Source organism: Talaromyces atroroseus (assembly GCF_001907595.1).
Source record: "Talaromyces atroroseus strain IBT 11181 chromosome Unknown scaffold_13, whole genome shotgun sequence".
Classification (NCBI taxonomy): domain Eukaryota; kingdom Fungi; phylum Ascomycota; class Eurotiomycetes; order Eurotiales; family Trichocomaceae; genus Talaromyces; species Talaromyces atroroseus.
The window spans coordinates 789,111-801,412 of record NW_017971445.1 but is presented as its reverse complement, the minus strand read 5'-3'; the positions used below and the strand labels follow the sequence as shown (position 1 = coordinate 801,412).

The 12,302-nt window shown below is 48.0% G+C and overlaps 3 protein-coding genes across 3 annotated transcripts, besides 1 other annotated feature; 2 read left to right on the top strand and 1 right to left on the bottom strand.

The window, feature by feature from the left end:
• Positions 1–1,279: 1,279 nt before the first annotated feature.
• Positions 1,280–4,019, top strand: UA08_08312 (hypothetical protein; the record flags this gene model as incomplete). The annotated part of the gene is made up of 3 exons (XM_020263221.1): positions 1,280–1,412; positions 1,466–1,669; positions 1,810–4,019. The coding sequence occupies 3 exons, from the start codon at positions 1,280–1,282 to the stop codon at positions 4,017–4,019; spliced, it is 2,547 nt and encodes an 848-aa protein (XP_020116785.1).
• Positions 2,069–2,321: a repeat region (Identified by RepeatMasker using a combination of RepBase library and repeat library created with RepeatScout).
• Positions 4,020–6,274: 2,255 nt separating the features above from the next.
• Positions 6,275–7,012, bottom strand: UA08_08311 (hypothetical protein; the record flags this gene model as incomplete). Its single annotated transcript, XM_020263220.1, has 2 exons — positions 6,275–6,873; positions 6,967–7,012. 2 exons carry the CDS (start codon positions 7,010–7,012, stop codon positions 6,275–6,277), a joined length of 645 nt encoding a protein of 214 aa, XP_020116786.1.
• A 2,226-nt stretch (positions 7,013–9,238) lies between these two features.
• Positions 9,239–11,579, top strand: UA08_08310 (pH-response regulator protein palF/RIM8; the record flags this gene model as incomplete). The annotated part of the gene is made up of 3 exons (XM_020263219.1): positions 9,239–9,700; positions 9,792–10,173; positions 10,234–11,579. 3 exons carry the CDS (start codon positions 9,239–9,241, stop codon positions 11,577–11,579), a joined length of 2,190 nt encoding a protein of 729 aa, XP_020116787.1.
• Positions 11,580–12,302: the final 723 nt, after the last annotated feature.

Here is a 12,302-nt window from a genome sequence, read left to right as displayed (position 1 = left end):
AATTGTTCAAGATTACATAAGTCGAGCTAATTAATAATCCAAGTTTCCAAAAATATGTAGCTAAATGGCACGATTCTAAATTTAACCCAATTTTTTCTAAATTTATAACGAAATTAACAAGTGTGTGTGTGACCCAAGTGTTGCTAATTAAGGGATATACACATTGACTAGCGTTTATGCAGCTCTTTATCACCTTATCACACCCCCCCCTCACCCCCACACAAAGGGCCGGCCCTTGTGATCCGTGACCAGAGGACCCACATGCGACGGTGACGAGAGCTTCCGAGGGATACACATTGGCTGTTGTATTGGTGGCTTTGGGCTCATGGACGAATAGAATCTTTGCCAATTGAAGCTTGACAGTGACTAAACCAGATTTGGACAGGTCGATTGGCTGCCGTTGCTTCATTTCTGTTTTGTTTTCCCAGATTCTCGTTTGTGATTGTAGTAGGCGAAAAGGAAATGCACACAGCTCATTGGCTTGGCGTCTGTCCAAATTGAGGGGGTCTGTCGTTAACAATCAGGTTGCGGCGCAACAGCGGTTGTTCCTGGCGATGGCTCCGGAAGTATTGGCTGTCATGATCCCAAAAATCTAACCTGAAGTTATCGCGCGGTTAAATCAAAGAATTGTTCCTTGTGTTCAACTCGGCCAGGACGAGTCAAAGCTCAGGCCAGCTCGTGATCGCCCAGCCATGTGATCCTCGGCGCTGATAGGCCGCCACGCATCCGCTAAGAGGAATCGGCAGGTGCCTGCCGTGCATTGGCTGCATTAGCGGCGTGCTCTTTCCCGCCAGCACCTTTTTTCATGCAACTCCCGCTACTGCTGCTGTTGCTCTCCTCTCACCTCCGGCATGCAATCCCTGCAATTTGCAAAATCAATTCGCTCTCGTTGCTCCTTGTTGCGAACGTCCTTGTCGCCCATGGCGTGTACTCCGGTGGACCCCACAGGCCAATGCCAATCTCTCCATGTCTGCCCGCTTGCTATCTTGTGCCGGACCCTTTGGCTCTGGTGTAGCTCAAAATGCGGCGCAACCAGCTGGCCATTATTAAAACGGTCTCATTCCCCTCCGTTCAATTCATCTCCAGGACTTCATATTCCATCCTCCAATAGTGCAGAACAGAGCTCGATAGTTCCTTCCACTTCACGATAGCCACTGCTGTCAAGAAACTACTTGCGTGATTTGCCTTACCGTCGGCTCATCTGTGCTATACAAGCCAGACTTTTGTTCTTTCAAATCCGTTCTTTTCCAATTTTTGTACTTCCATAACAAAAATAAAAATGCCCGTCAATGCGGATACTTACTCTGAGTCTTCCCGTTACATGGCACAGCTCGCAAATCATGCTATGAAACGGAAAGCAGCAGGCGAAGATGATCCGCCCTCTGGCCGAAGTTTCAAGAGGTCCCGCTCAGGTGAGATGAAGAATCACACATCACAACAGTCATAATCTTCTGACACGTGGTAGGATGTTTTACCTGTCGTCTTCGGAGAAAGAAGTGCGACGAAGGTCGCCCATCCTGCGCAGCTTGTATTGGCCTTAATGTGAAGTGCGACTATGATCAACCAAATTGGTGGTCGAGCCCAGAACTGCGTGTTCTCCAAAAAGGCAAAATGAAAGATAATATCAAGCAAAATAAGGTGATTGTGAAGAATCACCATGCTTTTCTTGGTAAGTCAACAGCCACACTCATCGCTAACCTCATCATCCAGTGGCAGATTCTCTAACTTATTCCCTTTCCCTCTTAGGTCGCAATGCCAATTCCACGTCCCCTCTGAATTCTAATTTCACATACAACTACCCCTATCCAGCGGAGGGTAATCCATATAATCCCCAACAATCACCGCAGGCCTTCCAGTCCGCCTCTTTTGTGCAACAGCAACAGCTACAGCAGCCTCTGCCCCAGATGCAAATACAGACACCGCAGCTACAGCAGCAATTTCCGCAGATTCAGCTAGACCCACTGCAGCTACAACAGCTACAACTACCGCAAATCCAGCTAGACCAACTGCCAGACCTACAGCTACAACTACCACAGATTCAGCTGGACCCACTGTCAGAGCCACAACCGCAGGAGCAACTGCCGCAGATTCAGCTACAATTGCAACTACAGCAGCAACAAGAGCAGCAACAGCTACAATTACAGCTACAACTACAAGAGCAGCAGCAGATACAATTGCAGCTACAGCAAGAGCAAGAGCAGCAACAGCTACAGCTACAACAAGAGCAGCAAAGGCAAGAGCAGCAAAGGCAAGAGCAACAAAAGCGAGAGCAACAAATGCAAGAGCAGCGGAAGCGCGAGCAACAGAAGAAGGAGCAGCAGAAGAAAGAACAGCAGCGGAAAGAACAGCAGCGGAAAGAACAGCAGCGGAAAGAACAGCAGAAGAAGGAGCAGCAACAGAAAGAGCAGCAACGGAAAGAACAACAGAAGAAGGAGCAGGAGAAGCAAAAGGATAAGGGAAAGGGAAAGGAAAAGCAGCAACCCCTTTATCAAGTCGATGTCACAACCGAACGCCAACTATTCATCAATGACGTACAAGCCCGAAAAGAAACCTCTGTTACAACTTTTAATACTCACGTGCCCCCACAAATAGATGAGGGGGGTCCAAGTATGTCCAAGAATGAACGGACATCTCAAAAAACCGCAATGGGGCCGCCACCCGTGCCCTTTAGGGGGTATCCTGGCCCTGGCCCTGACCCTGGTCCTGATCCTTTCACCCCCCCTGGTCAGCCCGAACCAGAAGAAGAGGAGGGGGGTCCTTCAATTATTATTGAAGATGATGCTCCGTTGTTGTGCCATTTTATTGATAACGTGTTGCGGCTCTTTTTCCCCATTTCTGAGGCTCACCAGGGAGGAGAAGATGACCAACGTATCAGAGCAATCCTTTATTCTTTGGAACACAATCAATCGTACTTTCACTGTTGTCTCAGCGTCTCAGCGATGCACTTGAAGAGCGCGGTTAAAGTCAAAGGAAAGGGTATCAACTACGATATACTTCGGCATCGTTGTGAGGCTGTTTCAACTTTATGTGATGCGTTGCGGGATACTCAAGATTACGACAGAATTCTGGATTCCTCGCTTGCTATGATCTTTTTTCACTGCGCTGTGGCCACCCCCGAGAAAGATGGCCTCCCAGATATCGCATGGTACGACCATTTTGAGGCAGTAATTAATCTGCTTGGCAGGTTGGATTATTTAAACCCCGCAGCGACTATTCATCACATAAACCCACCATTCAGTGCGAGCATAGCCACTTGGATTGATATTCTGGGTGCTACTATGCTTGGAAGGCCACCACAGTTTGCTGAGACGTATAGAGTCAAAAATCTGAGCGATCTCCCGTCTGGTCTCTACCAGCTTATGGGATGTGAGGACCGCGTGATGTACATCCTCTCTGAGATTGCTTGTCTCGATGCCATGAAATTAAGAGGGACTATAGGCGAGATTGCCGTCTGTGCACAGGTGGCATCGCTAGGCCGACAGCTTGAAAATACCGAGCCTAGGGACCCAAAACTTGAGCACCCTTACAACCCAACGAGCGGGGAGTTTCGAGCCGAAAATGTTTTCAAAACGATAACTGCTATCTTTCGTATCGCAGCTCGCATTTACCTGTGCAGTCTTGTTCCTGGATTCGACCGCCATCAAGAGAGCAATACAAACCTCATTGAAGCCGGCACTCGAGCTCTTGACTACCTTCCTGATGGACCGAATGGTTACGATCGATGTATAGTGTGGCCCCTGCTCATTATAGGCACCTACTCTGTTCCTACAAGCTCAGTGCGTTTGGTACTGCATCGACGAATGATTGAAATCGGAGATGACAATGATTTTGGCAACTGGAGCCGTCTCTATCGTGTCCTCGTGGAGATTTGGCGGCGTTCAGATGGCCATTTGAACACTGTATCTGGGAAATCCCAGACTACAACTGCGGGAGCACAAATCATGCAGCAGACTAGACTGCAAGCCGTACATTGGCGAACTGTCCTGATCGAGAAGGGGTGGGACTACCTTCTTATGTGAAATTGTCTAATATTCCTCGTTTCTGCGTTCTGCGTTCTGCTTCTCTTACCCTTGAAATTGCCCTCATTCTTGATTTGATTTTGTCTACTGTTTCTCTTTATTGCAACTGCTTGTTCTCATTTCTTGCAATGCCCTAGTTCCTCATTTCTTTTTTGGATTTGTTTGCTCTTCTCAGGATTGTTTGCGTCTTTCCGAAGCCACTATGCTCGTTGACAGATTATGACCTTACGAATGTTTGTCTTGAATTTGCTTTTACACGTCATTATGCTGATTTTCATATTGGGAGAAGTGTTTGGATGGCGATACTTGTGCGGCCGTAGTCTTGAGTTTGATGCTTGTTCACGATGCCTGTTGAGTTAGTCTGATTTCGTGCCCTTGATGGCTTATTGATTTTAGTCCTCTCTCGCGTTGAATGAAATTGGTTTTTCTTTATTCAATTTTCAAACTTAACTAGTAAATCTCAAGACTTGTAACCACTTCCGAGGTTACCAAGAAGTATTGGATATAAGCCTACGATTTCCTTCGTATTATGTCCGTAGTGCAGCCCATCTGCACGTAGAAGTCAATTTAAGCCCCCTAGAGACGACATGATTGGGGTAAGATAACTAGGTACGAAAAGAAAACGGTGCATTCTGAGCCATACATTTGCTTTTTAGCGTGATTTCGACATACGCCACGAGGGCTTGCCCACCTCATCTACCATACAGTATCTACAAGTTTTGTATGTATTAGGCATGGTACGCGCTTTGCAATCTTCTTCTTCTTTTTTTTTTTTTCTTTTTCTCTTTTGAGGGCATGAAGTCATGTCACAAAATACGTCAAAATGATTTGATATCAGAAAACTAGCACCCCTCCTCTCTATTCTCCCCCTCTTCCTTTCTCCTGAAAATGAACCGCCGTCCATAGCAGAAGTGCCCAGTCTAGCTAGATACTGGACACCGCACTCGATTTCTAAGTTCTTTACCCTCTCAGTCAAACTTTTTTTTCAGCTTGAGAGTCCCAAAAATTCTAACAAAAAATGATGTAGTCCGCATACGCAGCCCTTTGATAAGTGACCAGATGTAGGCTTTCGGTCGACATATCACGACAAAATCGCCTCCTACGCCGTCAAAACTAAACTAGTTGCTGGCTTGGGAACTTCCTGTTTTGGCATGCTATTAACCGCGTGTATGCGTGATATCACACAGCTACGATGATTGCTCTGATTCTTGATCCGGTCTAATATATTGTTGCTTTGGCATTACATGGAAGTGGCAACTCTTAAGACTTGAGTTATTTCTTGTATCTTGAACTGGTCGTGTATTGCATAACCGCCAGGCTTAGCTGTGACAGACATCGCAATTAGTAGTTGGCCGTGAGTCTTTGTTTGATACATTACGTTGAATTGCATGGTTGTCCTTCGAAAGTGAGGACGCTCATGGATGTTGTTTGACTGACTGACTGACTCATGGCTCTTTAGTTTATGTTAGACGCCTTGCACTGCGTAGCTGCTATTATGACAGTGAATGGACTCGAGATTCTGATCTACATGTTCCATTTGTTTTGCCTTGCATCATATGACTATGTTGGAGAGTGATGATGGCTATCGCGGTTGTCTAACTCTCTAAGTCTGTGTTCAAGCTTGCATTGCCATACAATGATGATAGTCATAGCCCACCTTTCTCACTGCATGGCCGCCTCGAAGAGATAGTAACTGATTCCTGAGTCATGGCTTTATACTAGTCTACGGTCTACTCTGTAATTGCATATCACCAAGTTGGTGATAGATAGTCATATCAATATTTGCTAATTGCGATGCATTCAAGGTTAAGTTTTAATCACTGTTAATATTACGGACTTAACATGAACATAAGTTTGAAAATTAACTTCAACATAATTTGGGGGCTTAGCACAAACATAATTTGCAGCAGCGTCTACAATGCCCTAATTGATGGTCATTGACATGATTACATCTCAGGTTAATTCATGTTGGATAGCCCTAGGTCGTTTAGGAAAAAGGGAGAGGCTTTTTTTATATAGTACATTTCAAGATTTTGGAATCATCTACTGTACATCTCTTTTATATTATTAATAAACTAACATCAACATGAACTATTTCAGAAATCAAATAACTAACTTATTCCACTACAATATGTCAACCAGAAAATTGGTTGTTCAACCCAGTCCACACACACACTCACTCACACAACGCAGCGAGTGACTAGGAGAAAGAAGAAAAAAAAAAGAGCTCAGATACTCATGTGGTCATCGTCATTCTATTGCTTCTTTTTGCTACCTTGTCGGCTACTGCCTCGAGTAGCAACAGGAGATTCAGGGCGTTCCTTCTTGGACGAGCTCTCGGCGCTCTTCTTGTTGAGTTTCTCGTACTCTTGCTCATCCTTCCTCTCCGCATACCACTGACCAGCTTGAAGGATCAGGACACCGACCAGGATCAAAGCAAGAATAGTATTGCTCGCAGCCAATACTTTGAGACTGTCCTCACGGCCGAGAACCTGCTCCGAGTCGTCCTCGGTTTCACCCAGCTCCGCACCATATACGCCACCACTGACGAGCCGGAGGCCTTTGACGATGTTGGCAACGTAGACGGTGATTCCGCACATGTAAAGAACCAGACTGGCACCATCGAAAAGCATGTTGGACTCGGAGGGCTTGTACAGCTTCGCAAGCATAGCGGCAATTCCCACGAAAATGACGATGTGCAGAATGCGAGGGATCAGAGGCGGCGAGGCATGGAGAAAGCGCAGGTGGGCTTCAAGGTAGTCATAGTGCGATGGGGGAGTGGGCTCGGCAGCCCAGAGCAACGGGTAGTCGTAAGGGAACAGAGAGAAGACAATTCCAAGGAAGAAGCATGTTGCTGCAGGATTGTGAAGTATGTTAGCTAGCCAGTTGTGGTCTCAAGCCACAGAGCAATGATGTTAACTATCTGGGTGGACGATAGGACACGTACGGCCAACAATGAGGAAGGTCGCGAACGACCCACTCTTAAAAGCCATCAGGAGGACAATAAGAGCTGATTCGCCAGGTGAACTGAAGGATAGCTCAAAGTGGTAGTGCGTAACTCTTCAGATGGGTCTTTTATATGATTTCACGCACAAAGAGAACAAGGCGATTCTGATGTGTTAAAGGAACTCGCGCTGCGAAAAATGCCATGTGGTGCAGCCAAGCTCTAAGATAAGACGCCATCGCCGTGAGCCAATCAGAACGGCCGATCTTTATCTGACATGCAGCCGTACTGACGCTAGTCCCTCTCCAGCCTGATGCCTCAGGCGCGCTGCGGATTTCTCTGTCTTCTACGATATGATATGGGATTACTCGAAGACTGCAAGAGCTAGGCTCTCCTACGAGGCTATGGTGCAAAAGCCCTGCCTCCGTGGGAGCCAACTGCCACTGAATACCAATTGACCACCTTACATACGCTTCAGTCCGCGCCGGCACGCACAAGGCAAGCAGAGCCTTTGATAAACAGACCTGAATTTGAAATAGGAAGAGGACTCCGCGGCTCCAAAGGCACGAATATGCTTTCGACGACTGCAAGCTGAAATCCGCGGTACTGTCTATTCGGCGGAACCGGACACGATCGTTTGTTCATCGATAAAAGCAAGCATACATATACTGCCGCATTCAAGCCGACGGCTGATTGCTTGAAATGAATTCTAGAAGTCTTTCAGGAGCGTCTGAGGAATCTGGCTTTGGTACAAGTCGAATCCATTGTTCAGACGGTGCTTCTATGACATGGCGGGGCTGGCGAACAAGCGAAAAGCAAAAGGATGGCCTCAAGGACGCGCGCTTTTTAAGGTGGTTATGGACTCAGAACTGAACTGGCTCATGATGCAAACATCCTGTCGTTCTGTCACCGGGTCAGTCAGATTTGTCATTCGAAATAGTGGAGCAATTGACATGACGCAGCACAACATTACCACGGTGGCCTCAGGTTGTATACCGTTCTCGGATCATGGGCCTTGTCAAGGCTGAACGAGTCTGCAGGTAGCCAGAACGGAATCAAGGTACTTTGGCTACAGCTGCTGCATGCGAACTTGCCCTCGATGGCAGAAGGAAGCTCCGTACTTTTGCGTGTGGAAAGCGATATGGACGTACCTCGGAACTGTACCTCGGAAATCGCGGGAATCGCAATGCGTCCTCCCTCACCGGATGCTGCGTAGGGTTGGCGGGACTAATCAGCACGGTGGCCATTCAGTATCACTCGGAGTTAGCGGTTTTTCTAAGGGGTTTGCTTGTGGACGATCTGGTCTGACACGGTAACTATACTCGGACAAGATCCTGACAGCGGACGGACGCCGCAGATGCGATGCTCTGCATGCTGCTGCTGCTGCTGCGACTCATCTCGAGCTTAGACCTAGCGTAGGAGAAAAGACCAGGATCAAATCACGAGCGAAGAAGTAAAAAAGAATGGCATCGGATCACACATTAGCTTCCCCGTAAGCCTTAAACTTTTAGAGCCAAGACGGGCGCTCTAGAGATCATTGGGAGCCCAAGGCCCGCCAAAAAGCTTGATCTGCCACGTCCCGCGATGCCGGAGCGTGCCTTCCCCAACTCTCCCCTTCTGCTCGCTGCTCGCATCGCAGAAACACCACCGCCGCCGCCGCCAACAGCTTCTCTTCCTCCTCCTCTACGCTTCACTCGCTCGCTGGCCATCGCGTTGTTTGTGGGCGGGCGCCTCGATCAACGGTCCCCCGCTAAAAAATCCGACCGCGCGTACCACCCAGGCCTAAGCAATCAATCGGACTCCAGCGTTCCCCTCTTGCCTACGTATCCTCGAGGCCACTTTGTTGGGCCAGCCAATAATTCCACGCGCAAATTTGCTAGCTCCTGCCCTATCCTCGCTTCAACCTCCTCCTATATATTCTCTTCCTTGCCGTTGCATCCAAGACCATGACTATCAGCATCCAGAGGCCACGGTGAACCACCCCCCTCCCCCGTTCCTATTCGCGTGGTCGCCTATTTCCGTCCGCTCCGGTGCATGCCGGCCACCACCCCCTCTCTCAACGATCCTTCTCTTCGTTTCTGCTCGTCTAAACGACTGTTCCAGCAAAGACATCAAAGACCAACTAATTACAGCCGCCGGAGCGCGACCGAGAACTTTCGCGACGACGCATTCTGAGTGCCGCATGACCTCGTGAGCGGAATCCGCCCACTCCCACTCCCACTCCCACACGAGTGATTCAGCGAGCACATTCATTGTATGGATCACTATCAAGGTCATGTCCGTCGAACCCCTGTCGGGCACCCCAACAGTCCCTTCTGCACCGCGGAACCGATGGGTGAACAAGCTAGCCTCGCGCTTTCACAACCGGAACAAGAACATCTCAGAGTTTTATGTCCAGCCCGATGACCCGTGGAGGGCGTATTTCCCCGGAGATGCTATCAAGGGCACGGTGGTTCTCACTGTCATTAAGCCAGTGCGGGTAACGCATCTGGTTGTCTGTCTGCACGGCTACGTCAAAGTGTTCAAGGTGACGGTCGCGCCGGGAGATATCAACCCGGAGATTGGATTTCTGGGCCCTGGCCGCGGGAGGAGAGCCGGTGAGTACATGGGAAACGGCCTCGCAACTCTTTTCGAAGATGAGGTGGTTCTCTGCGGAGATGGACGCCTCAAAGAAGGTATATACAAGTTCAAGTTTGAATTGGAGCTTCCTCCATACACTCTCCCAAGCAGTTTGAATGTAGGACGACGCCTTTTCCCCTTATATCAAAAAAGAAAAAGAAAAAGCAAAAGCAAAAAAAAAGTATCTTGGCTAAATTGACTGTTCGCAGTTCGAGCGTGGGACTATCTCGTACATAATTACGGCGACTTTGACTCGCCCTATCACAATTAGCCCGACCATTTCCTGCCATCGTCGGATTACTGTCCTGGAGGACATCAACATTGCGCCTTTTCCCGCACCAAAACCCAGGGTGGTATCATTAGAGCCGGTCTCAAAGAAGTCCAAAGTCCGAATTAAACAAAAGGCCCCCTTAGGCGACCAAAGTCAAGAGACGGCCTCGAACACGCTGGGCGTGCAGGAAACAACGCTCCCCTTGAGTCCCGCACCGAGTGAAATCAGTGGCTCTAGTCGCCGAAGCACAAGCAGCCAGAGTTTCAAAGCTGTGAGTGATTCGCACAGAACTGCTAGCGTGCGAAGCGGTGAAGCGCGCAGTACGTCAACGTCATTTCCAGAGAAAACTATCACCGCTACAGTTGAACTACAAAGGTCAGGGGCCTTGCCTGGAGACACTATTCCGCTCAGAGTCATGATCAGTCACAATCGCCAAATCCGCAGTCCTCATGGCATTATCATCACGCTCTATCGACAAGGTCGCATTGACGTACACCCTGCCATACCGCTTGGCCCTTCAGATGCCGGCGGCAAGAGGGTGTATGAAGACTTTGTCCCAAAGTCAAGAACAGGACTAAGCGGTCTTTCCCTAGGGACAAGCAAGAATAGCAGTGTTTTTCGCAAGGACCTTTTTCAAACGTTCTCCCCATTAATCATTGATCCTCGCACAATGACGGCAACAATCAAAAATTCAATTCGAATACCAGAAGATACGTTTCCCACGATTACTCGCGTCCCGGGAGCAATGATCAGCTTCAGGTATTATGTCGAGATAGTAATCGATCTTCGTGGCAAGGTAACTGCTCAAGATCGATTTCCTTGGTTGAACATGGTGTCTTCTGGTCCAATCGGCAGTCACATGGTCGCTCCCCCAGGTCTAAATAGTGGCACAACAGCGGGAAATTTGACTGGACATGTCCTGGACACTGATCCAATTCGCCGAGAAAAGGGCGTTGTGGCCATGGTTTTCGAAGTTGTCGTTGGAACTAGGGATTCTAGTCGACGACTACGACCAAATCCGGAAGAAAATGTATCAGTTGCTGACACTGCGAATAATTCACATTCCGCTACCTATGATGCGTCAGATAATTATGCTGAGCAAGCTGATGGAGACGTCGATGAAGAAGGCCACTACGATGGCGAAGAGTATTATCAAGAAGACGGTTATTATGACCACGAAGACCCAGGCTGGTCCGACTACCCTCCAAATGACCAACATTATGAGTCGTTGGAAGAGCCCCTGCAACCACCGGACACACAAGAACCGGAAGACGAGAAGTCGCGGCTGCGGCGAGCGGAAGAGTTGCTACTACCTAGTCAGCCACCGCTTGAGGAGGTAGGAGCTGGTTCTTCTACAGTAGCACCTGCACCCACAGCGCCCGATATCGCCGAAGACGATTATTCGTACGTTCACCTCGCACCCAGCGATAGGACTGTCGGAGCTGCAGCCCTGTCATCTGCTATGTCTGTTGATACTATTGTTCCTGGCCCTAGTCAAAACGAAGAACCAAGTTTTCCGGGTCCAGACCAGTCAGATGATAAGCAAGAACTTGAGAGGCGCCGACTAATGCTGGAGGCAAGTGTTCCGGTGCCGACCCAAAATGGTGACACCCAGGTTGATGATGGTTCCAACCCTCTCCCGTCAGCGCCAATTCTAGAAGAAGAGGATCAGCTAAGCAACCTGCACGACGAGACCGACGAATCTCTGCCTTTATATCAACGCTGAAGCAGATTTCTCATCAGTGCATATATATGAGGATGTGAGGGTATTTCTTTTGGTGAAAAAAAAAAAAAAAACAGCGCTTGTTGTGCCATTTGCATTTCCGCAGTTGAACATATTTTGAACTTGAAAGATACCATTGCTGTTAACATGTTGTTCAAAATTTATAGGCGTACTGGCGTTATTAGCTTTTTGCAGAGTGCGCTCCTTGTATAGATGATGACACGGCGTTTGATACTGTGTTTTGTATGCATCCAAGTCGGAGTTGCATGTTTATATTTAGTTCTGTTATTTCCTTTTACATGGCGATTCTAACTTTCGATTCTTTTTTTCTCTCTCTTTTACAATTAGTTAAACTTACTGATAATATCCATTACTTTGGCGGCTCAATGATTTGACGATAGGACTTTTTTTGGGAAGTTCCACTATTACTACCGCATAACAACCGGTCATGATATCAGATTGCCTTTTTTTCCAAGGACAGACAACGCTCCTCCTGGCCCGTTTGAGGTTTATCAATCAGTCAAAATGATAATTGATGATGTGAGGTGCTCACTTTGATCATGTGATGTCATGCTACCATCATGCCCAGTGAGTGACATCAGCGACATAACAACAAGATGATATAAGAAGCAATCCTCTACAAATATCGATTCTATCCAACCTGTCCAGCTCCTCATATCCCTAACCATTTCTTCTAATCCTCATCAAACAAATCCCCCATTCAAA